The sequence below is a fragment of the Lepidochelys kempii genome, chromosome 1, assembly GCF_965140265.1.
Source record: "Lepidochelys kempii isolate rLepKem1 chromosome 1, rLepKem1.hap2, whole genome shotgun sequence".
Taxonomy (NCBI): Eukaryota; Metazoa; Chordata; order Testudines; family Cheloniidae; genus Lepidochelys; species Lepidochelys kempii.
In genome coordinates, this window is record NC_133256.1 from 299,894,062 (window position 1) to 299,921,156 (window position 27,095).

At 38.1% G+C, this 27,095-nt stretch overlaps 1 protein-coding gene across 3 annotated transcripts in view; it reads right to left on the bottom strand.

The window, feature by feature from the left end:
* The window catches only part of IMMP2L (inner mitochondrial membrane peptidase subunit 2), an 852,317-nt gene that overhangs the window by 137,800 nt on the left and 687,422 nt on the right, over window positions 1–27,095 (bottom strand). For all 3 annotated transcript variants that reach the window (XM_073328095.1, XM_073328094.1, XM_073328093.1), the window contains one exon: window positions 5,302–5,404. In XM_073328095.1, the coding sequence (XP_073184196.1) occupies window positions 5,302–5,404 (103 nt within the window). The remainder of the gene's footprint in view (window positions 1–5,301; window positions 5,405–27,095) is intronic.

The following is a 27,095-nucleotide window of genomic DNA, read 5'->3' on the forward strand; positions in this document are numbered from 1 at the left end:
AATCACCACCAACCTTCTTGGTGAAAACCGAAACAAAGAAGTCACCTCTGCCATTTCCACATTTTTTGTTATTATCCCCCCACCCTTATTGAGTAACGGGCCTACCCTATTCTTGGTTTTCCTCTTGCTTCTAATGTATGTAGAATGTTTTCTTCTTACCCTTTATGTCTCTAGCTAGTTTGATCTCGTTTTGTGCCTTGGCCTTTCTGATTTTATCCCTACATCCTAGGGTTATTTGTTTATATTCATCCTTTGTAATTTGACCTAGTTTTCACTTTTTATAGGACTCTTTTGATTTTTAGATCATTGAAGATCTCCTGGCTAAGCTAGCGTGGTCTTTTGCCATACTTCCTCTCTTTCCTACGCAGTGGGATAGTTTGCCCTTGTGCCCTTAACGTCTCTTTGAAAAACTACCGTCTTCAATTGTTTTTCCCCGTAGACTTGCTTCCCATGGGATCTTCTCTACCAATGCCCTGAGTTTGCTAAAGTCTGCCTTCTTGAAATCCACTGTCTTTATTTTGCTGTTCTCCCTCCTACCATTCCTTAGAATCATGAACTTGATTATTTCATGATCACTTTCACGCAAGCAACCTTCCACTTTCGAATTCTCAACCAGTTCCTCCCTATTTGTCAAAATCAAATCTAAAACAGCCTCTCCCCTAGTAGCTTCCTCCACCTTCCAAAATATTTTTTTTCTCCAATATATTCCAAGAACTTGTTGGACAATCTGTGCCGTGCTATTTTCCCAACAGATGTCTGAGTAGGTTGAAGTCCTCCATCACCACCAAGTCCTGTGCTTTGGATTATTTTGTTAGTTGTTTAAAAAAAAGCCTCATCCACCTCTTCTTTCCTTGTTAGGTGGTCTGTAATACACCCCTACCATGACAATCACCCATGTTTTTTTACCCCTTTTATCCTTTCCCAGAGACTTTCAACAGTCTGTCTCCTATTTCCATCTCAACCTCAGTCTAAGCGTATACATTTTTAATATGCAAGGCAACACTTCCTTCCTTTTTTCCCTGCCTGTCCTTCCTGAGCAAGCTGTACCATTCTATACCAATATTCAAGTCATGTGTATCATCCCACCAAGTCTCTGTGATGCCAGCTATGTGCAGGCTCATTATGAAAGTCAATTGAACAAGTACCATTTGACTTCAATGGGCATTCTATCAGGCATTAATTGTGTAAAGCACTTTCAAATCCTAAACTGGGAAACATTCTGAAAAGTAAAGTAGTAGCTATAGAAGTAGTACATTTACAAAATGAATCCTGGTATTTAATTTGAAAGAATTTGTTATTACTACTGTGTAGTACTACTGCCACAATTCTTTCCCAAGAAACATTTCTTAGATGAACTCACAACTGAATAATAGCTTTACTGGAATTAAAAACATAAAGCAGTCTCTTAAAAGCAAAACCATATATCATCCAACACTGCATTCTTAGGTCTCTGTAATATTCCAATTAAACCAGAATAAGGTGATATAATAAATGTTTGGCTTTACCCTCATAAAAGCTTGAAAACAGAACTGGTTCACTGAAGATATATCACTAACCCAGTCCAGCTAACTGAACTAAAATCATTCTAGATGTAATTTTTTCATCCCTTAAATTAAAAAACAAAACAAAGGCGGCAAGGATCACCGAGTTCTTTTCGTGGTTATTGCCTGGCATTTAAAATAGCTTATTTCAGCCAATATAAATGGCAGACATGACTTGCAAAACTTATGCTATGTCTATACTGCCCCACAGTTCAGACTGTGGAGTTGTGAATAGCAGTGCATACCAAAGAGCTGTGCTGGAATTCCCCTGTGTGGATTGCAGGCACAAACTTAAAGGTTCCTAGGTTGCTTTATTATAATGCTCCACAAACAAGAAACTTTAGTTCACACCTTCAGAGTCCTATGTGGAGTGTTACAGCTCAGCACTTTGGTGTGCACTGCTATTCATTCTCCTATAGTCCAAACTGTGGGGCAGTGTAGAGAAGACCTCAGATTGAACCAGGCAATATCAAAGTAACAACAATGCAGTACCTTTTTGTCTGTGCTGCACAAAGCAGTTTTTTAAAGGACAAAATTCAACAACTGCATTACTTAAATAACTTCCTTGCATGCTGGATTACATTAACATTTAAATCAGTAGTCGTCCAGCTATACTATACAGTTATCTGTGTTACTAATTCAGCACAGTTTATAGATGTAGTGGTGTTTGAATTAAATTAATGCTTAAATTGAAGTCAGAAAAAAAAACCTACTAGACAGAGAGGAACTATAAAGCCATTTTGAGGGTCCCTTGACTTTTTCTGCAATATATTTTCACTACAGTTAAAAAAAAAGTATTTTAATGTATAAACTTGAGAAAAAAAGAAAAGGAGGACTTGTGGCACCTTAGAGACTAACAAATTTATTTGAGCATAAGCTTTCGTGAGCTACAGCTCACTCTTATGCTCAAATAAATTTGTTAGTCTCTAAGGTGCCACAAGTACTCCTTTTCTTTTTGCGGATACAGACTAACACGGCTGCTACTCTGAAACTTGAGAAAATTGTCTATACATGCCTTGAAATTCTCATCTTGGTCCTACTAAAATCAGATAGATACAAAAAGGCTAAAGGATACAATGGATAAAATGTTTTAGGAACTATATAATGATTATCATCATCTGTCAAAGGTCGTTCACATTTTAGGATTCATAACCCCCAAAGATGACATATAAATTAGCCCTTGAATGATCCCAATATGTTTGTCTTATCACCTAGTCCATTAAGCCATTACACATTATTCTACAAGTGAAAAAATGATTTCTATCTGTTCTCAATTCCATAATTTACATATATGCCCATGTAATTCATTATGCTTATCCACAAAACATAACTATATCTGACTTTATCTATAGTATATAAGCTTTTTTTTTATTGTAATTAAAGGAATACCATCAAAGTTAATAGCCCTAAAATGTAATCTACATTAAAGATAATTTTTTGTACTGGGCCCTTTTAACCCAGGAAAATGCATTGGTTCCTCCAAATTGGAGTTGTGGCACAGATAACATTCAAACTACTCTCTAGAGTGACCTCTATTACAACAAAGCAAGGACATTGGGTTCCTTTCTTGCCATTGTGCAGTCTTTTCATTCTGACTGACTGTTCTATTCTTATGAAAGAAAAGATATTAAAAAGAAGAAGAATATGCCTCTGAATGCCTTGAGAGTACAATCCTAATATATTCAGTATCCTACAAGAATTGGTCAGGCAGAGGAATGGACATTGTGATATGCCAATCTGTTCATAACATATGTAAGTCTGCCTCCACAAACCAAAACACGTGTAGGCGAAACATTAGTCAATAGGAGCTAAAGAATCCCTAAGTCTGCATTTTATCTTTTTCTGCAGATGTACATATTTATGATTTTTAGTCAATCCTCATAGCTAGTTTCTTCCCACAAGAGCGCGCTTGTCACCTTTTCCTTTATATTTTCAACTGCTGCTATAATTTAAATCTGAAGAAAAATATCTATTTACATTTGATACTTACTCAAAATTTAACTCAACCAATACAAACCTTTTAAATGGTTCTATACATATTTCCCAAAGTCAACTGTGTGGAATGCTAGAAAGCTTGCATTGTCAAAAGTTATCACAATAGTTCTCTGACAGTGCCTATTCACTCAGAAAAGAGGTGGGAACTTATCTCATGGTAACAAACATGAGGTAAATCGCAGAGAAAAGGTAGTTTATAGTTTTCACATGCATTAGCACAATGGGGGAGACTAGGATGTACCTTGACCTACCAACTCCTGTGAAAACTACTAACTGCCTTGTCTTCACTAGGATTTTATCACATGTTGTTTAACATGTGTTAGCTAATGCAAGTTAAAAACACACCTTTTTCCTAGTGAACAGAAGGCCTAAATATTTCAGAGTAGTTTTACACTGGTGAGGTTACCATGACAAAATACAAGAAGTAACAGGAAAATGGTGAGGATGGGATTGTGGGTATTGATGGGATTGTGAGAGAGACTGTGGATAAAAAGACAACCAGTAACAATACAGAGAGGGAGAGATATGCATGGGTCAAGTGGGAAAAAAAAAAGTCTAGTGGCCAGAAGAAGAAAAAAAAGAAAAAAAAGGGGAACTCTAAAATTTACTGTCAAAAAACTGACAGAGCAGAAAGGGAGAATAAAAAAAAAATCATTAGTGATGTGGCCCTTGAAGCAGATAGTGAGACAAACTACAAGGGAGGTGAAAGAGATTAGGGCAATAGCATCCCACTGGTCCAGCCAGGTCGAAGGTCTTTGAATCTTAGATACTCTCACGCTTTCCTCTTCATGTCACGTTATTGGAGGTAGATTATCAGAGGCCAAACTCTGCCACCCTCACTTAAATTGAGCAGTATCTACTCCACGATAGTCTAATTAAATTAAATGGCCCTACTTCAGATGTAAAGTGCTAACAGAATTTGAGTAAGGGTCACAGAATCTGGCATGAATTTCCCATGACAACCAGTCGTTTTATCATTTTAGAATAGAATCATTTCTAAGTAAAGAGGTAAACAAAACTGCATGTATAACATGAGAAAAATGATTAATATCTCCAGGGCAGAATGCAGAGAAGATGAGCCTAAATTTCTGTATGTCAGACAAAGTGAGCAATTAAAAAAAAAAAGCCAGAAAACTGAAACCCTGAAAAGGACATCCCGTCTTTCCATAGAGACCAAGTGTATCCAGGTCATGTCATTTTAGCACTCTAAATCTGAGTTTTTAGCTTTTGTTTTGTAAATACTTGTATGCAACTGGAGACACTCGCCATTTAGGGTGAGTTTTTTCCCTCTTACATTGAGAATTGATTAGACAGACAAAGTGCCCATTACTTCATACTTTCTTCAACATATTGATTTATCAGTTAACATTTGCTGAGTATCGTTATAGCCCACTGGCTCCAAATCAGGAGAGAACTACTGGGAGGGAAAAACTTGAAGTTGCATCAGCTGGCAACAGATCCTAAGGGACCATCTGTCAGCTGCCCCCATCCCTCAAAACTGCTTCCTCGCCCCTCAGTTCTTCCCTCTGCTTCTTGCAGGGGAGTTAAAGACAATCTCTGTTATTTGTGCCACTTAGGTAGTGCAAAGAGAATGGAGCAAGATCTGTCCCTCCATCTTGATTAGAAGAAACATTTCAAGGCACATGGATTCTCTCTAAAATCATGACTGCTAATACTGGAAATGAATACTTATCTGAGTAACGCATCAGATATGATTTGCTCTCCAACTGCAAACATAAAATGATACATAGTGAATGTGACTTACCGGGCCAAAAGCATTACTGTCAAAGCTGTGCCCGTGGTGATCACCTTCCACCCATATATGGCCATGAGGAATTTTCACATACTTGTTTTTGTACCCGATGGTTCTAAAAGACAGATGCAACAACAATTAGCAGTGTACATATATATATATACACACAGGTCAAAACAAATAAATAAACATAAAACATTTTTGTTAAGAAATTCCTGTTATTTATTACCTTGTGGCCTGATCCTTCAAACGGAGCTAAATGCATGCAGAATTTTACTGCTTGTGAGTAGTACCATTGACTTCAGTATGCCTACCACATGAGAACACATGTGCTAGTGTTTCCAGTATTAGGTCCTTCTTTAATAAACACGTTTTCTTTTTGCAAATACTTAACACAGCAAGAAACAAAAGACATGTACGTTACTGAATGACTAAGCAGGTAATCAACCTTTTCCATAATCATTAGTATGAACTCTTTGAAGCATCACATTTTCACTCCAGTAAAATTCAGGTGATCATATGTTGTACTTAAATATGAAGGTATTTTAAGACAAATTTCCTATGTGCAGTGCAATGTTTGCACCATCTTATTTAGCAAAAATAACCAGACAGCTCTGCGCTGGCTGCAGATTTAGCATTTAGACTCCTGCAGTCATGTGATCTTGGGTTATGATCTCCTCAAATTTCATAAGCTAAACAGGATTGAGTTGGGCAGTCCTTCAGGGGAAGCCCAAGTGCTGCAGAAAGTGGTACATGGGGTTCAAGAAGGGTCACTCTTTGCTGCAAGTCAGTACTGAACCAGTGCCCCAGAATGAGACTAGGAAGCACCATGTTACTAGATGTGTCAATTTTGGAGAAGAACACAAACCCAAGATCCTGAATACAAAAAACTGTTACATTTCATTCATGGAATTTAACATCAATTTTCAACATCTTTCACAATTCCAACCTGCCCAGTACCACACATAAGCTTGCCAACTTTCTAATTGCACAAAACCAAACACCCTAGCCCCACCCCTTCCCTGAGGCCCTGCCCCCACCCACTATATTCCCCTTCCCTTGCTGGCTCGCTCTCCCCCACCCTCACTCACTTTCACTGGGCTGTGGTAGGAGGATAGGGGGTGGGGGTTCCAGCTGGGGGTGCGGGCTCTGGGTTAGGGCTGCGGACGAGGGGTTTGAGGTGAAGGAGGGAGCAGCCATTCAGCATCAAGACAGGGGTCTGTCCTGTCTCCTTTTTTGTTTATGCTAGTCATCAACTATGGATTAAAACAATGTGACAGTGATACATACGGCCTAAAATGGAACAGTTCCTGGCTAACGGATCTAGACTTTGCTGACGTCATCACTCTTATCAATGAAGAAGCCAACGGACTACAAAAATGTACAAACCAAGTAAAAGAAGTAATGGAGAAGATAGGTTTGACATACCATAGGAAAAAATGTGAAGTCATGTTAATAGGGACTATAGGGACAGAATCAAAACTGAAGAGGAGGTAGTTGTCCCACACTATTTGGCACTGGTGAGACCTGAGCTGGAGAAGTGTGTCCAGTTTTGGGCATCAGACTTTGCTAAAAAAAATACTGCAAAGAGTCTAGAGAAGAGCAATCAAAATGATAAAAAGTTTTGAAAACCTGACTGATGAGGACAGATTTAAAAAACTAAGCATGTTTAGTACTGAGAAAAGAAAATGGATTGTGGGGGAGGAAGGGGCAAACAGTTTTCAAATACGTTACAGATTGTTACAAAGAGGATTGTGATCAATTGTTGTCCATGTGCACTGGAAGTAGGACAAGCAATAATTGGCTTAATCTGCAGTAAGGGAGATTTAGATTATATATTAGGAAAAACTTTCTAACTACGGTACAACCCAGTTTATTTGAGCCTCCATATTAAATGAACTGGCCATGTGGGGCTTGAGCTGTCAGCCCCAGATGGCCTGAGCCCTGCCGCCCAGGGCTGACAGCTGGAGATGGGAAAGATCTTTCCCCAGTCTCCTGAATATCTGAATTTTCCATTATCTGATCTGGCCCTAGTCCCAATTAGATTAGATAAACAGAGTTCCACTGTATAAGGGCAGTTCACCCCAGGAACAGGCTTTGAAGGGAGGTTGTGGAATCCCGGATACTGGAGGTTTTTAAATATAGGTTGGACAAACACCTGTCAGGGATGGTCTAGGTAGCTTTAAATTGCCTCAGCCCTGGAAGCTGGACTAGATGACCTCTCAAGGTCTCTTCCAGCCCTATATCTCTATGATTCTATGAAATTATCTGCAGTCCTTAGGCTTCTAGCAAGTTGTCCTGTGTGCAAAAGTTGGGCACAAATGACCTAGAATGTCATTTTTCAGGTTTACATGTAGCTGGTATAAAACAAACCTAAAATGTTCAGACCCTATCAGACATGTATGCTATACATTTCAATACAATGTTAACTCTACTAGAGGTGTAATAGAGCATGATGGTAAAGACTGTATTCATGCTTACTTCTGGTCTTAGATCAATAATTTTATTTTGGGGAGAAAGGTTGTTTATTCTAGTCAATGCACTGGATCTGGTTAAGGCTAAGGAGATCTGAAGAGTATTCCTGGCTTTTACACAGACTTTCCTCTGCGACCTTGGACAAGTAACTTAATTTCTTTTGTGACCTCAGTTTCCAATAGGTAAAGTGGGGACAATCATACATCTCTATTTTACAGGGATGTTATGAGGATAGTTACTGTTTGTGATGTTCTGAGATACTACAGTGTCCTGGAAAATAGTCTATAAATATATAAATTAAAGGTTCTTTTATGCTCAGATTCTATCTCTTGACCAAAAAAGTGAATTGGGCAATTAACTTCAATTTGTATTTCAATAACTATTGATTCATCAAGCCACAATGCATTTTTCATCTAATTTTAATCCACATTTCCAGCTACCTACGATGTGACAAGAGATACACTGAAAATGGATACATAACTCTAGGCAGGTTTTAGCTTGGAAGCAAGTAGGAAGTAATGATCAGCACTAATTATTTATTTTACAAATTGCAAACCCCAACAATCCCACTTTAAAATAGCTTTGTGGACAACTAAAAGAATGACGCCAGGAGAACTATTTTTTCAGTGGAAGTTCCTTCTGCAGTTCAGCTGACAAGGTAAGAACCCACTTCTTTGAAAATGGACTCAGAGACACACATAATCAGAAACTGGCCTGATTAAAGATTAGTTTCCAAAATTCAGTTAATGAATCAGATAATTTAACAGATCCAAAAAATGTCTTGGGTTGGTAAATATATATACCTTTTAAGGAATACAGCCCCAAATTCTGCAAGATGTAAAACACTGTGGCATTTTGCAATTCTACCCATGACTTATAATGTTTTATAAATGTGACACAGCTAAACTTCCTTGAAGCTATAAGGTTGTACTTATCAAAACATATTTGAGATAACAACAGAGATGTTTTCATGCTATTAAGAATTCTCTTAGGAAATAAGTTAAATGCTTTAAGCAGCTCCCCTGCTCTGTTTCAATAATACTTTTATAGAATACTATACAAGAACACGTTTTAATAAAGTATTTCAAAATGAAAGCCCAGAGAAGTGGTCTACTTGTCAAAATTATTTAATACCTACTTTCTATTCCACTACTGTTATGGACATAGCTAGACATCACTTAATTCCCACTTAAATTCTGTTTTGAAGGTAAGAGACTAAAGTATTCTACAGATTTTGGGCTGGCCCTCTGCACATGGGTGAATTTTACCTGGAGAGCTTAGGGACTTGATAAAGCCTGTAGTAATATTTTAACTCTACCCTCTTGTCTGTATGCAGTGCAATATGGTCATTAATAATATAATCACATATTATGATTGCCACAGACTCTCTGCTTCATTCAGTACATAGGCTGGTGAGTATGTAGTGAATGACGTAACGGAAATAACGAACAAGACAAAGGTACTACTATTCTTGACGTCATTGTAGCCCAAATTCTTGGCCCTATCATACTAACTCCCATATGAAAATTTTTGCTAATAAAATTTGATTGTTCATACGTTCATAGAAAGAACACAAAAGAGCATGAAGCAACAAACCAAACTATTCAATATTTTCCCAACTCCAGTCAAAGCAACATCCTCTACTCAAGGACCTCTTCCAGCGCAGCTCACTTTTACAGAAGTGCTCCTCTTTATTTCCTTCCCATTCTTCCTCCTACATTTCCCCAAATTATTTTCATGAGAGAGAGTGTGTCACCAGAATGGAAGGAAAACTTCACACAAATACTCGGGGGGATGGGGGCGGTGGGTGGGTTGTGGCACTCAAAGACTTCATTTGTAGTTCATAGATTCCAGGTCAGAAGGGGCCGTTGTGGATAGGCGCTCAGTTAAAAATTTACACTGTATTGCCAGTCTCAATTTGTCTAGCTTCAACTTCCAGCTGTTGGATCATAGTATACTTTTTTCTGCTACACTGAAGAGCCCATTATTAAATATTTGTTCCCCATGTAGTTACTTAAAGATGATAATCAAGTCAGCCCTTAACCTCTTTGTTAAACTAAACAGGTTGAGCTCCTTCAGTTTATTGCTATAAGGAATGTTTTATAATTCTTTAATCACCCTCGTGGCTCTTCTCTTCCTGAATTGTGCGCACCAGAACTGGACACTGTTTCAGCAGTGGTCACACCAGACCCAAATACAAAAGGTAAAATAATCTCTCTACTCCTCCTCAAGATTCCCATTTATGCATCCAAGGATCACATTAGGACTTTTGGCTGCTGCATCACACTGGAAGCTCATGTTCTGCTGATTATCCACCACAACCCCCAAATCTTTTTCAAATTTGCTGCTTTCCAGGATAGAGTCTTCCATCCTTAGGTATAACCTACATTCTTTGTTCCTAAGATTATACATTTACATTATGCTATATTAAAACACATATTGTTTGCTTTTGCCCAGTTTACCAAGTGATCCAGATTTCTCTGAATCAGAGACCTGCCCTCTTCATTATTTACCACTCCCTCAATTTGGGTGTCATCTGCAAACTTTATGTTTTTTATGATTGTATGTTGTTTTCCTGATCACTGATACAAGTGTTAAATAGCATAAGACCAAGATGCAATCCCTGCGAATGCCCACTGGAAATTCACCTGCTCAATGAAGTTTCCCAATTACAGTTACATTTTGAGACCTATCAGTTAGCCAGCTTTTAACCCACTTAATGTGTGCCATTTTATATCATTCTAGTTTTTTTAATCAAAATGTCTTCAAGAAGCCACCACAAAATCCCCAAGAATATCCTCTTTTATTATGACTAGCACACCTTGAGTGGGAGGAGAAACAGCTTTTCCAAATCTATTAACACAGAAATGCAATCTGATCTGTATGGGTGGATCTTACACCTGCACAGAGCTCCACCTACCTCAGTGGGGCTTCTATAGGTACAGGAGTGCAATCAGAGACTGCAGGGGCCTAGTGCAAAAGGAAAGTTGTCACAGGCACCGACTTTTCATTGTGCCGGTGGGTGCTTGACCCCCAGCTCTGCCCCAGGCCCCGCCCCCATGCCACCCCTTCCCTCAATTCAACACTCCCGCCCCACCTCTTTCCGCCCCCGCTCCACCCCCACCACTTCCTGCCCCCTCCCCCGAGCATGCCATGTCCTTGCTCCTCGCCCCGCTCCCAGCCTCCTGCACGTGAAACAGCTGACTGCGGTGGAGAGGAGGCATGGGGAGGGAGTGGGAGGTGCCGATCAGTGGGGCCTGCTGGCAGGCAGGAGGCACTCGGGGGAGGGGGAGGTGCTGACGGGGGGCTGTCAGTGGGTGCTCTGCACCCACCATTTTTTCCCCATGGGTGCTCCAGCCCCAGAGCACCCACGGAGTCTGCACCTATGGAAGCTGTTACAGATGATAGGAGTTATAGTTGGTCTTTCTTTTTACTTTTAACAATATTCAGTGCATAAGTATTTCTGCCCCTAAAATAAGACAGAAAAAATCTTTGTTACTGTATGTAAGAGGATTATGGACATTGTAGTCATTAAAAGGAAATAATCTGCAAAATTCTCATATTGAGAAGCAAAAAATAAATAAATTAAATGAGGATAATGATGTCATGGTTCTTGGGTACCCAGGACTGAGGTCCCCTTGTTACTCCCAGCCTCCAGCATGAGGGAATCTTGCCTTTTGCTGACTGGGTGTCAACTCCCTATCACCACCAGCCTTTCAGCCACTTAAGCTCTCTCCTCTAGACTATTCCAGCCCTATCTTTGCCTGGAAGGTTCACAGTAGGTACAACCCAGTCTTAAATCATTCCTCTGTAATATCCAGTTCCTGACATTGGCTACTCACAGAACTCCCAAATCCTCTGCTCCCAAAGGAGCAGTGTACCTCAGTTTACTAGTTTTACCTTAAACCAACACTCCTGTATAACACACAGCACTTGTGAGCATTTATCATAGAACAAAAAGTTGGTTTAAGAAAGAATACAGACTCAACTAGAAACAAGAGTGTCATGGAAGCAAATGTTTACAATACCAAATAAAATAATAAAATGTGAACCCGAGTCTACTCGTAACAGTTAGTTTCCTATCTAATATGGTAGGTTGCCTCTCACCCCGCCGCCAAAGTTTCAGTCTGCTGCCAAGCTAGCTGACTTCACAGGAAACAGGATCCAATTTTTCATGGATCGCCTCGCTCCTGAAGATGCTGCCACAGTGAAAGGATTCAAAAGGACTTCTCCCTCCCCGGTGTTTACTCAAACAGTCTTCTGTTTCTATTCATAGACAGGGCAAACCTCAGTCTTGTTGTAATGTTCCTTTTTTAACCTCCCAAGTGGTTTTGACTGTTTGCAAACTCAAAGTCTGTAATAAAGGTTATTTATATCTTTCATTATGTGCATTAATAGCAAGTTATAACAGTAAACTCATGCTAGTGTAAACTGGATCCATTACTTAATGCTGTTTTTAATTTTCAAGATAATTTCATTGTTGAATTACTGTGCAGCAAATCAATAAATCATTCCTGCAAGCAAGCTGGGCTACAGAGTTCAGAAACCCACATTTAGTTACTGACAGCTGTTAGTTTTTAATGACTTTTGTGAAGAAGTGTTTCAGATTTCTTAAGAAGAGCAAAAACGATTTGTAGGCTTATTTCTCCCCTGTCCCCTGCATCGCCACCACCGCCACCACCTCCTTAAGTCTAGCACATTTCCCATAATTACAATTAGTCAATTCATTGTTGACTCTGCTGCTTTCTCACAAGAACTTCATGGAAATTTAATACCCCTTTGGTAATAAGTAACAGTGAGGAGACCGCTTGCATTAGATGGTTGATGAGGCTCTCTCTCCAAGTACATCAAAACACCATTCATACATTTCACTAGCTAAGTGTTTTGGGCAGATATAGTGAAAGAAAACAATTCCCCATTTGTCTTTTCATATAATCACCCTGGGCAGAGTCACTAACTTACAACAGCATTTCCAAGCAGAAAAAGAAGGTGCAGAGTCAAGCACATTTTTCCAGCAAACTTCTGCAGGAAAGTGCAATGCAGCTTCTAGATTCAATAGCATACAAATAAAAAGTGGATGATTATGATAGAAACTGACTCTAAAAAATGGAAGACTGTAAGCAATAGCTCTGTCTCTCAAAAACAAACAAACAAAGAAAACCCCTCAAGTAATTAAGATATAAAGCACTTGAGGAACTATTATATTTAGTAGTAATTTTTTTTCTTCTGTACTTGACTTGTATTACAAAAAGTCCATTGAATGAGCTTTCATTCTGACTTTTGCAAATGATGCAAGTGGTTGGTCCTCTTCCTTAGTTAAGAATTAATATTGCTACAATTAACAACATTTCCCTGAAATCTTCCGCGCTTTGTGAGCTCTCGGATACAAAGCATTTAATGGAAAGTTTATATTATGTCTCAATGAATTCTTAGGAATACAACTTGCTTAAATAATTGCTAATTCAGTATTTTTTAATTTAGTAATCTTTTACTAACTTTCATGGGGTTACAATTAGACTTATTTTGGATGGAAGAACATCACTCTTTACAAACAATACTCTTAATTTCTGAAGCCTTACGTCTTGAAACAGAAGTAAAGAAAAATTATTTTTCCAATATCTCAGTCCCTTGGGCATCTCAGAGACACAACATGGGAATAACATAGAATGCAGATACTACTGTGCTCAGATGGAGGTACTTAGAGATGTGATGGGAGTCATATAAAGTCTATACCTCAAATGCTATCGCAGCAGAGCATCTACACAATATATATATACTAGCTGTATGGCCCTGAGGATGTCACATGGGCCACAGTTGTGTGCTGATTGGGCCGCAAGTGTCCCGTGGGTTGAGAACCACTGCTACAGTGCTTCAGCGTAGACACTCACTGTAGCAACAGGAGGGGTTCTCCCGTTGCTGTAGTTAATCCACATCTCTGTGGCATGGTAGCTAGGTCAGTGAAAGAATTTCTTCCATTGTAGTGCTGTCTACAGCGGGAGTTAGGTTAGTATAGGTATGTCTCAAGGGTGTGGATTTTTTACACCCCTGAGAGACGTAGGTATGCTGATGTAAGTTCTTAGTGCAGGAATAGATGAGACAAGGGAGAGATTCAGATCGCTGGCAGATCTATAGTGGAAACATATGCTACTACTGCCCACATATTATCAAACCTCTCACTATTACAGTTTTCAAGATTTTAGCCTCACCTTTCCTAAAACATGTAAATACCAAAAAAAAAAAAAAAAAAAGTAACTTGTTATGTTGAGGACACTAATCCCATTTAGGATCAGTGGATCTACAGAAGTTTTGGTATTTTTTAGCATCACAGAATATTTTTGAAATTAATTTGCTTAAGAAATTATTATGGAATCACTGCAAATCAAGGATACATTTCTAATCCAGCATAATGTTTTTACCTCTCTCAGATGATTTAATAGTTAACAGATGCTCTTATACCTATCCCTTGGCTGAGAAGTAATTTCAATCTTGACAGTCAAAAATGAGCTCTGTATGGTATTCTAACCACCTGCCCACAAAGCAAGAGGAATCTGCTTTTTTAGGGCTAGCTGTGAGTGCCAGAGAGAGAGACTTGGCTGAGACAAATTAGATGAGGAATGATTACCTTCAGTTTCATGTGACCTTGAGAAATCAGAAAGCCTTCTCAGTCTCTGTGCCTTTGGGTGTCACCAGGGGACAGACACTGCATGAATAAGTCCCTCTTTATACACAGTAGGTAAGTGGTTCTCAACCAGGGGTACGTGTACCCCTAGGAATACACAGAGGTCTTCCAAGGGGTACATCAACTCATCTAGTATTTGCCTAGTTTTACAACAGGCTACATCAAAAGCACTCTAGCAAAATCAGTACAAATTAAAATTTCTTACAGACAATGACTTGTTTATAATGCTCTATATACTATACGCTGAAATGTAAGTACAATATTTATATTCCAATGGATTTAGTTTATAATTATATAGTAAAAATAAGTAATAATTTTTCCAGTAATAGCGAGCTGTGACACTTTTGTATTTTTATGTCTGATTTTGTAAGCAAGTAGTTTAAGTGAGGTGAAACTTGGGGTGTGCAAGACAAATCAGACTCCTGAAAGGGGTACAGTAGTCTGGAAAGGTTGAGAGCCCCTGAAGTAGATAATGAACAAATGCAAACCCCTCTGTAACAAAGGTAATCTATAATGTATTTGTAGGGCAAATCCTCCTGTGGTCAGGTAAGGGACGTACTTGGGTGGCGCAGAGCTGCTACGGTCAGTCATACATCTTCTTCCCTACATTAGTAGCGGAGCATAGCTACAGAAAAGCAAGCACGGTCAGAGTGCCCCAGTAATCTCTGGTCACTGTAACAGCTTGTTTGGGGGGGTGGGGTGGAGGGGGCGCACAGGCTGCTGGTGTAAATCAAACCAGCCTCACTGTATTCTCCAATCAATATCTACCCCCATTGTTTCCCCAAGAACCCTTGACATTCTCTGTGATAGTTCATTTTTCTTTGCCATTGTTTCATTTCCTGCTGATTCACCCCTGAGGCCTTGTCTACATTACAAAGTTTTGTAGTGTAGACAAGGCCTGACAGCCTCCTTTGATTTAACTCTATGCAGCCATACAGGTAAACTAAAGTACACCTAATAGTTATATACATTATAATAGATATTTCCATCTCTCTAGATAGTGGGTTTGGGGCATTTGGAGTTGGGGGTGAAAAAAGAAGGGGGAGTGAAATGTTTGGAAGATTATATATGGCACTCTGGATGTTTTTATTATTAGAATACATTCTACTGAGAATAAAGTTGCATAGTAAAGACAAATTTTAAATAACTTCACGTTTATGCTAACTTAATTAAGCACTTGAGAATTAAGCACAAGAGAAAACATGCAATCTTTGAGGATGAGGTAGGCTTGAAAGATCAAACATCTGTCTTTGGGCTCTGGAGTGTTGTTGCCAGTGCCCTTACAGCATTACCTAAACTATTCCTGAGTCAATAATATGCACCTATTTTACTGCCAGAATGCAACTGAAATTTTGGGGGTTTGATTCCCAAGACTGAAAAGCCCCTCTGCTAAGCTCTTGTAACAGAGATCTAGCAAATCTCTGCAAACTTGATCATGGTTTTAGTCACCACCAATGAAATAAAAAAGAAAATTAGTTCACAGGAAACACTGATGGAGCGAGGTGTTGTATTAAATCTCCCACATCTATAGCCTGATGGCTAAAGCACTGGTTTTGGATGTGAGAGACCTATAATCACATCCCTGCTCCACCTGACTCAGAGTAACCTAGGATGAAAAAACCTGTGCTCTGAATCAGGCAGGGCAAGGACTTGAACCTGGATGTCCCATATCCCAGGCTAGTCCCACATGCACATACCCCCCTTTCCAAACAGAAAAGCTCAGGTTTTGATCCAAAAAATGGACATTCTAGCATCGGACATTCTAGCATTGGAATGTTTTTGTTTCACATTGGAATGAAATAAAACCAAAGTCTGAAACTTCAAAAGTTGCTGCGAGTTTGGAATTGTCACCTCTGGTCAGCTCTATAAATAATCAAGAATAGCTCTGGGTAAAGCAGTTGCCTGGAACATGATTTTACCTTTCACAGCGGATGGATCAACCCACCAGCTTACCATGCTAAATACTGTAACCTAAGCAAAATCTCATCTTAGAAACAGTGGGTGAAATCCTGGCCATAGCAATCAAAACGAATGGGTGTTTTGTCATTATGGGGCCAGGATTTAATCCAACATACGTTTAACAATTTATAGGAAAGCATAACTTACGTAAGCTGTTCATCGTTAAACGCTTAAAAAAAAACTGGAGGACATAAGCACATATAAACACAAAATGAAAACAGGCCTATTAAATCATTTCACATTAGTTTCTGATGTTGTAGCTGTGTATGGTGGTGACTAAAGCACAACCCTGTCACTTTTAGACATTTGTCTTAACATCCTGAAGATACTCAAATGAAAACAAGTCAGGTGATCTCATCTGCTTCCTAGTATATAGTTATCTATGTCACTGAACCACCATAGAGTTACTCCAGAACAAACAGAATAAATTTATTATTTTCCGGAAGACAAGTTAGCTGGAAAAAATATTCAACTTAAAGCTGAACTAGAAGTCAAACAGAGCAATAGATTGTAACATGCATTATATTTTATTGTTTATTATGTCAATTTTACTAATAAAGCCCAGTCTCCACAGTTAAAAGTCCATAGTCTCATGGAATACAACTAATAAGTTTTGTTTTAATTCCAGTTATTTTGTACTGTTGTCATAACATTAAGATGAATGCATTGCCTCTAGAGTAAGTGGGCATACAGGATTTACAGCCAACTCCCATTCTCCATAAAAACATTTTGGCAACAAAATGATTTCTGAGAAGTTTTCTTCTTCCAAAAATATCATTTTTTCCTTCTAAAATATCAAGTGGACTAATGTACTCAGGAATGTTAAACAGCTTTCTACGAAAGCTCTTTTGCATATGCTATTGATCTAATGCGTTAAGTCTAATGAAACTATTTGCCACTTTCATTAAGAATGGCAAAATTATATAAAAAGTGAAGAATGTAGGTATCCTGCCTAAAGAGATTGCACATAGCTCAGATTCACAGTTGCTCACTGCTCCTGTATTCACTTCTTTATGTTATAACAGAGAAGGAGATGGCAAAGAAAGAAAAGTCAGAAGGACCAAGGGGAGGACAATATGGTCTACAATTAAAGACAATGAGAGAAAAAGTGATCGCTGCTATGGGGAGGGACCACAATTGATCTGGGCTTCCTCATCACCTCAGTGTCTCAAACAAACTATGCTGTCCACCATCTGAATTGGGAAGCATCTGAGCCAGCCTTACCATAAGAAAGGAAGCACTGTCTCTTGACTCTTATTCAGCCTTAATAACATTTTACACTGAAATTTGCCCAAGTTTCTATTCAAGGCTAATTCCAGAACAGAACTGATTTAAACTCAATTAGTAGTGCCAGGTTTGGAGAGAGTCAAGACTGAAATAAACGGAATGTTGTGGATTAGGTATGAGGTGTCATCAGGAGAGTAATGGGGGAAGTTTGCATGATACTGGGAAAACTAGACCCTATACATTACTGAGCAAAATTCAGACAAACATTTTAACATTTCACAAAAACATTAAACTGAGGAGCTGGGGGCAATAAGCCTTTGCTGTCTGGCTCTGTGCAAATCCCATCCAATGACTAAAATAAAGTATTCCTCATGTTAAAAGAATAATTCATATTCTGCCAATATGCAGCGAGAGGGATCTCCTTCAGAAACAGCTATCCTCTTATAGATAAAATTAGGTAAATTTAGTATCCTCAACCTTTCTCCCATGCTTACAATGAAGCTCTATAGCTGCCCTTATCAATTACTAAAAAGTTTCAACAATCCTTCCTATAACAGTTGACTAATGTTAATGGATTATTTAAACTTTCCTAGAATCAATTGAACCAATGTATTTTTGGCCTAAGCAGTTGCAAGTCCATTGACTTACTGGAATTCTTCATCTTATGCCAATATAATATTGACCCAACATGATATTTTCCCATAAAAACTGTGTCACCATTTTGATTGCTCTTTTGCCTCTCTCTACACAATTTCAGATTTTCCTGCATCTTTTCTCTTCTGGTATTGTGAGTCTTGTGTCAAGAGCAATCAAACTCTGAATAGTCTATTAGGCATAAGACAATATTTTGGTGCTTTGGGACAGAATGCAGTTCCAATTAAAGTCAAAGGAAAGACTAACATTTAAATGTTTGTTGAACATGAACAATTTCACTTTTCATGTAAGAGTGTACCTAAAATTACACCTTACCATTTGTTTTTGAAATCTGAAGAAATGTATTTTGTGTTTCGTTAACTCATTTTCATAGGGTAACCTCAGTGGCTAACAAGTTGTTTTATTGCTGACATTGTATTAATACTAAAAGGACTTCAGTGCTATTGGATTTACATTACAAAACATTTTTTGGGGTGGGGGATAACTGAAAAAGCAGATTTTGGGGGGTTGGGAGGTCTAGTGTTTTACTAGAGATCCATTATCACCACTACTACTTTTCATGTACAACTGCACACGTATCGTGTAATTATATTACTCAATATTCAAAATGATAAGCTAAGTTTAATTTTTTTCCTATTTTATTTTTTATTCTAATAAGGATATAAAATCTTTTCTGTCTCATGTTTCTTTCTACATTCAAAGATCAGTCACTATCTTCAGATCACTCTCAGACTGCTACTATCAGTCATGTGAACATTTGTTGGTAATGCCCATAAATGTATCTTTTGTCCAAAGATTCCAACTTTAGTATCTTCAAGCCAGTTCAGGCTTCCTTTTGGTAGCTCGATGTTCATTTTGCCTAAAAAATAGTTTTAGGAATAACTTTCTCTACTCTAAATTATCTTTTCTTCTATCCTAAGATCTCAGTCTCTCTGACATCTCCTCATAGATGTCTAGCCATCAGAGCAAGCTCAACAGGGCTCTGAATCTTCCTCCCAATCTCACTCCACTACCTTCTCTCTCAGTCAGAGTAGACATCACCACTATATTGCCTGTCATTCAGGCCCATAACCTGGGTATCATCTTCAACTCCAACCTGTCTCTAGGTCCTCATATCCAGGCTAAGTCTAAGTCTTTTATAAGACCTCTAAGATATGGCCTTTCCTATCCATCCATATAGCTAGACTTCTTGTCCAAACTCTTATCATTTCAAGTCTTACAAATGCAATCTTGCTCTGCTCAGATCCATTCAGAATGCTGTTTCAAAGATCATTCTCCTAGCCCATTACTTTGACCATGTCACTCCTTCTCTTTGCATCCCTCTACTGGCTCATCTTGTCTATTGTATCAAACATGCTGTCCCTTGCCTTCCCTTTCAAGGCTTTTCATGGTCCATCCCCGTCCTACCTATCACCTCTTATTCATTATTGAATGGTCAACTCCCACCTCTGATTGGCCCCACAAAGCCTGCTTGTTAAATTTTCAAACAAGGGCTTACGAGCTTTCTCCCATGTTGTCCCTCATGCTTTGGGGGGACTCAGCAAAAACATCTGCAGGATGAACTCATTATCCTCCTCTGACGCCCGCAAAACTTGACAACAAATTAGGCTGTTGGTGTGCTGAGACCACAGCCTTAGAACTAGAGGTTGGATGGCCTGACCTAAGTAGAACAGACCAATCTCGTTGGGCACAAGAGGGCTAGAGTAGGGACTCAAACAGAAATCTATGGCCAGCAGAGTTAAGGACAATAAGGAGTTTTTAAAGTATATTAGGAACAAAAAGAATCCTAAAAATGGTATTGGTCCCTTACTACATGGAAATGGTAGAACAATTTACAGGAACAATGCAGAAAAGACACAAATGTTCAATAAATATTTCTGTTTGGTATTGGGGGGAAGAGAAGAGATGATGTAGTCATACCATACGATATCTCTTACCATTCCACTAGTATATCAGGAAGATGTTAAACAGCAGCTATTAATTAAGTCAGACATTTTAAAATCAGCAGGTCTGGATAACTTGTGTCCAAAAGTTTAAAAGACCTGGCTGAGGAGCTCGGTGGATCATTAAAGTTGATTTTCAATAAGTCTTCCAACACTGGGGAAGTTTCAGAAGACTGGAAGAAAGCCAAATGTTTTGGCAATATTTAAAAATTAGCTAATAGGCCTGTCAGTCTGACACTGATCCCAGGAATGATAGCAAAGTGGCTGATACAGAACTGGATTAATAAGAGTTAACCCGGGAAATACAATTGATGCAAATCAACATGGGTTTATGGAAAATAGATCCTGTCAATCTAATTTAAGAGATTACAAGTTTGGTTGATAAATGTAATAGTGTTGATATAATATACTTAGGTTTCTGTAAGGCATTTGAGTTGGTATCACATGACATCTTGATTAAAAAACTAGGAAGTAGAGCTGTCAATCAATCACAGTTAACTCACATGATTAACAAAAAAATTAATCGCAATTAATCGTGTTGTTAAACAATAGAATACCAACTGAAATTAAATATTTTTGAATGTTTTTCTATTTTCAAATATATTGATTTACAATTACAACGCAGAATACAAAGTGTACAGTGCTCACTTTAAATTAGTTATTACAAACTTTTGTGCTGTAAAAATGGTAAACAAAAGAAACAGTATTTCTCTATTCACCTCATACAAGTATTGTAGCACAATCTCTTTATCATGAAAGTACTACTTACAAATGTAGGGTTTAACTGCACTGAAAAACAAAACAATGTAAAACTTCAGAGCCTACAAGTCCACTCAGTCCTACTTCTTGTTCAGCCAATCGCTCAGACAAACAAGTTTGTTTACATTTGCAAAAGTTAATGCTGCCTGATTCTCGTTTACACTGTCACCTGAAAGTGAGAACAGGTGTTTGAATTGCACTCTTGTAGCCTATGTTGCAAGATATTTACATGCCAGATGCAGTAAAGATTCATATGTTCCTTGACACTTCAACCACCATTCTAGAGGACATACATCCATGCTGATGCCGGGTTCTGCTTGATAACAATCCAAAGCAGTGCAGATCGACACATGTTCATTTTCATAATCTGAAGCAGATGCCATCTGCAGAAAGTTGATTTTCTTTTTTGGTGGTTCAGGATCTGTAGTTTCTGCATCAGAGTGTTGCTCTTTTAAGACTTCTGAAAGCATGCTCCACACCTCATCCCTCTCAGATTTTGGAAGGCACTTCAGATTCTTAAACCTTGGGTTGACTGCTGTAGCTATCTTTAGAAATCTCACATTGGTACCTTCTTTGCATTTTGTCAAATTTGCACGAACGTGTGCTGGGCCACCATCTGAGACTTCTAACATTAAATATATGGCAGAATGCAGGTAAAACAGAGCAGGAAACATACAATTCTCCCCCAAGGAGTTCAGCCACAAATTTAATTAACACCTTTTTTTTTAATGAGCCTCATCAGCAAATAAGCATGTGTTCTAAAACAATGGCCAAAGCATAAAGAGACATATGAATCTTTAGCGCATCTGGAACATAAATATCTTGCAACACCAACTAAAACAGTGCAATGTGAACACCTGTTCTCACTTTCAGGTGACACTGTAATTAAGGTTTCAGAGTAACAGCCGTGTTAGTCTGTATTCGCAAAAAGAAAAGGAGTACTTGTGGCACCTTAGAGACTAACCAATTTATTTGAGCATGCATCCGATGAAGTGAGCTGTAGCTCACGAAAGCTCATGCTCAAATAAATTGGTTAGCCTCTAAGGTGCCACAAGTACTCCTTTTCTTTTTACTGTAATTAAGATGGGCAGCATTATCTCCCATTAATTTAAACAAAATTGTTTCTCTTAGCAATTGGCTGAACAAGAAGTAGGACTGAGCAAACTTGTAGGCTCTAAAGTTTTACATTGTTTTGTTTTGGAATGTGGGTTATTTTGGTACATAATTCTATATTTGTAAATTCAACTTTCATGATAAAGAGATTGCACTACAGTACTTAGATTAGATTAATTGAAAAATACTATTTCTTTTGTATTTTAGAGTACAATTATTTGTAATCAGAAATATAAAATGAGTACTGTACACTTTGTGTTCTGTGTTGTAATTGAAAATCAATAAATTTGCAAATGTAGAAAACATCCATAAATATTAAACAATAGAATACCATTTATTTAAACAGCATGATTAATCACGTGATTAATCACGTTTAATTTTTTTAGTCACTTGACAGCCCCACTAGAAAGATATCAATTTAATATTGCACACATAAAATGGATTAAAAGCTGGCTAACTGATAAGTCTCTAAATGAAACTGTAAACATGAGAACCATCAAACTGGTATGTTTCTAGTGGGGTTCTTGGCCTGAAGCTATTTAACATTTTTATTAATGACCTGAAACAAAATATCAGTGATAAAGTCTGGAGACAACATAAAAATTGGGGCTAAATAATTAAGAGGACAGGTCACTATACAGAGCGATCTGGATCACTTGGTAAACTGGGCTCAAGCAAACAATATGCATCTTAATATTATTAAATGTAACTGTATACTTCTAGAAACAAAGAATGTTTGATGATGGGTAAATTATCCTGGGAAGCAGTGACTCTGAAAAAAAAAATGGGGGTTATGGTGGATAATCAGCTGAACATGAGCTTCTAGTATGATGCTGTGGCCAAAAGGGCTAATGTGATCCTGGGATGCATAAATAGAGGTGTCTGGAGTATGACTAGAGAGATTATTTTTACACTTTTTTGGCACTGGGTGACCACTGCTGGAATACTGTGTCTAGTTCTGCTGTCTGCAATTTAGAAGGATGTTGATAAATTGGAGAGGGTGGAGAGAAGAGCATGAGAATGACTGAAAGGATTAGAAAAAATGCCTTACAGTGATAAGCTAAATAGATTGAGCTCCGTGAGTCTAACAAAAAGAAGGCTAAGGAGTGACTTGATTATGTCTATAAATGTTACCCATTTAGATATTGAAATTAAAGCTAGAAAAATTCAGACTGGAAATATTTTTAACAGAGAAAGTAATTAACCATTGGAGCAACTTACCAAGGGTCATGGTGGATTCTTCATCACTGACAGATTTTTAAATAAAAATTGAAGTTTTTGTAAACGATATGCTCTAGGAATTATTTTGGTGAAGTTCTATGCCCTTTATTATAAAGGAGGTCATATTAGGTGATCACAAATGGGCCCTTCTGGTCTTGGAATCTATGAATCATGCGGACAATATTGTCTCATTGTTTTCTTGTATTCCCCTAGTCTGTTTCCATCTAAGTGTAAGACAAGAGGCAACAGATTGTAAGCACTTTGGGGCAGGAATCATCTTTTTGTTCTGTGTTTTGCTCAGCAATTAGCACAAGAGGGTTTAGGTTCATGTCTGGGGTTTCTAGGTGCTACAATAACACTACTGCTAATAAAGAAAATAAAAGAAAATATCTTATTTCTTTATTTCTTGGGGTTCCAAAACATTATTCATAATGTTATTATACTGTTTAATGTATAGTCATATCCTGAGAATTTGTTTCATGGTCAAATTTTCCTACCTGGCAAACATGGATTATATCCTTTAAAACACCCCTTTTCTCTGATTTATAGTTAATGGGTTTAATTTTATCAAACTGCTTTACTTTCCATGCCCAGTTTTTGTACCCTTTTATCACAGATCTTATATCACATGGTAGTCTTCTTTTGTGTATCTGGCTATTTTATTTTCTGGTGTTATTCCTCGTGGTCTCCTCCACATACCATTTACTTCCTGCTACAACCCAAAATTCATTTGATCTTGCAAGAGTGTTACATGAGGTGATTCCTTTTGTAGATAACTTTTTGCTTAGTCTTTCATCATTCTGTAACAAGTTTTAATGATGCAATGTACAGCTGGAGCACAGATTTTGCACATGCCTTGAAATGCTTTTCCTGTATACAAGAAACCACCATACATTTCCTTAACTGGCTGTGGAACTGTAAACTGGGTCCCCTAGTTATCAGCCACGCACTCTACAGTTTAACTAAAGACTAGGCAATAGAAGCTAAAGCCACTACAGATAATTTTATAATTACTGGAATCAGATAAGTTACAGGATCAGGCACCAACCAACAGAGCCAGGAGGAGCTGTATTTTAAAAAATTGACTTCTCTCTGGGTCAGATCATCTTTATTCATCTTTCAGTTACTTTCCATGACATCTTCTTCCCTTCTCACAAAACATTTCTTTCTGACTCATTCAATTGCATTCCAGCTGAAACCGCTTTCAAGTCACTTGGCCTGTCATATACAGCACACTCAATGCACAGGGAATCTCACTTTTCCCCACAGCTCTGCTTGCATGAACAGGGGGAATCTAGCAAGCCTATGCTCTTAGCACTCTTCTTCCAGGAAGTAGAGATTCTTCTGCTCTTTTGGTCCAAGAGTTCAACCTCTAGCATTAGAAATTTGGTCACTGTTGAAGGCCCCAGAACCAGCCTGCCCCTTCCAACGCCACCACTCCTCCAACACTGTCATTCTTGCCTCTCCTGCACCATCCCTTTTACACTGTTTCCCCACCTCTTGGAACTACCTCCTTTTCACTGTCTTTCTATCCTTCCCAACACAGATATCCTTCTCACTATGAGTCTCCTCCACTCCAGTACTTCCTCAACCCTTTGTTTGAGAAAACCAGGAGGAGTTCTGCTGATTTGGATTTACAATGGCACAGCTGAAGGCAGAATTTGGCCCTTTATTTCCAGATTTGTTAGACTGATGCTATGAGACCAATACTAATGGGGTATTGTGGAATGTTTATGTCAGGCCCGTACTCCTTTCAATTAATGATCATTGTTACGTGTATCTGACACTACTGCATGCTTCCATTTTAAAGGAGTGTAAGAACATATTAAAGTTGCTGTTTATATATAATGTGCAATATGTTAACATTGAAAGATATGCACTATATTATGCAATCTAAAGATGTGAATGAAGTAAGTGAATACAAGTATTTCTACACATATTTATACATGAATCTTCACTGTTATTTGACATACTGAAGTTATCTTAGTCTACTGATGTGCACATTCCCCTACTCAAAAGAACTATAATTCTCTTTAATTTAAAAATATCGTTTTTAAAGACAGTAATTTTCTGTAGAAAAATAGCAGCAATTCACCTTTAAAAATCAGCTAATTTAAATGGCTAATGTGCCTGCAGATTCAGCAAAAGAAAAATAGAACACAATAAAAGTCATCTCTCTACTACGCTTATTCTTTCACTTGCAAATCTTTATTACTTCATTGACAATACCATACCCATCTTCCAAGTTATGATTATGAAAATTATTCTGCTTGCTATTTATTGATAAAAAGTACCACTGATCATACCAGTTCAGTACCTATTCACATTAGGAATTAACATGCTAGATTGATTGTGTTCCGTTTAGCACTACAGTACAATATTGTGAATGGTTAGCTACCACAGTTGCCATCTGTTGAATACATTATCACAAGCCACATAATTTTACCAGCATAAAAATATTTACTAGATATTCAGGGGTAACTAAATAAAAATAGTAAATCCTAATGGTGTTACTCAATTGGAGATTTTGCAAGTGTACAACAAAAGGATAAATAGAAGCAAAAAACAAAACCCAACAATACTGCTAACTGTATAAGTCAAGAGTTCAAATATCCATATCCAGTTTTTACATTTGATCTACTCTTAAAATTAAAATACATTGGGCAAAATTCTACTCACGTACACTGGTATAAAGTCTGAAGGAACTCCACTGAAGTCAACTGAGCTGAAGTAAACAGTCCAGATATACTCCAGAATAAGTGAAAGCAGTATTTGACCCAACAACCTCCTGCAGAAATGCTTTCCAATAGTTGATTACAAAATCCTCCTATCCCTCTTTATTATAGTAATGGTTCAGATTCTGCTCTGTTACTTACACTCATGCAATCCAATTACCTAAAAGCAGAGTTGGCCCAGAATCTATTTAGTATCACAACTTTATGTATTTTAAATTCTCCCAACCATTCAAATTTATTCTGCAGAATGTGCAAGTCTTATATGATGCCCTAGGCTATTCCTCTTAGTACTAATCTTTTGTTTATATTCATCTAGGCTTTTTTTCTTGACAATGCTGCCTTGACACTTTTTTGCCCTCTCACCTAGCATGTTCAGAAATTATTGTAAAAGCTCTTGACCCTACTATATTTTGACAGTACATTCAATAGTATAGAGGAGTTCTGGTTTTTATACTGAATGAATTTTGATATGACAAAGAGGCTGAACTAACAGAAGAGAAAGCCCCATCATCTCCTATGCAGGAGAATCAAAACTCAATTTTCTTCTAATCCTTCCAGTTGGAGGATGGAGTTTCTTCCCCACCACATGCAGATGGTTCAGCCCCTCAACAAATATGGAGGAAAAGAAAGGTCATCCTCAGACAGCCACCTGGCCTTTGCATTGCTACTCAGCCCCCTTGCCAGAGCTGCTCTCTGCAGCCCACAATGTCTATATCCACAGAAGCCTACATGATTTAAGGGGGCCTAGAGAGAGAGAAAGAAGAGAATTGCGGGGGGGGGGAGGTTGTAAGGGTAATGTCTAGCACTCTACTTTGTGAAAAGACCCTTTAGTGTAACAGATAGAAACAGATCCTTTGAGTTCAAAGTTAGTCACAGATTTTTCATAAAGATCACATATTCATGATCCCCATTACAGTGCTCAGTGTTAGTGTTTGAAATCTGTGAAAATGATGACCACAGATCTTGATTTTTCAGAAGGAACCCAAGTCAATTCACAGCTTGGTGGGAAGCTCTACCTGGCTTCTGCTGATAGCACTTGGG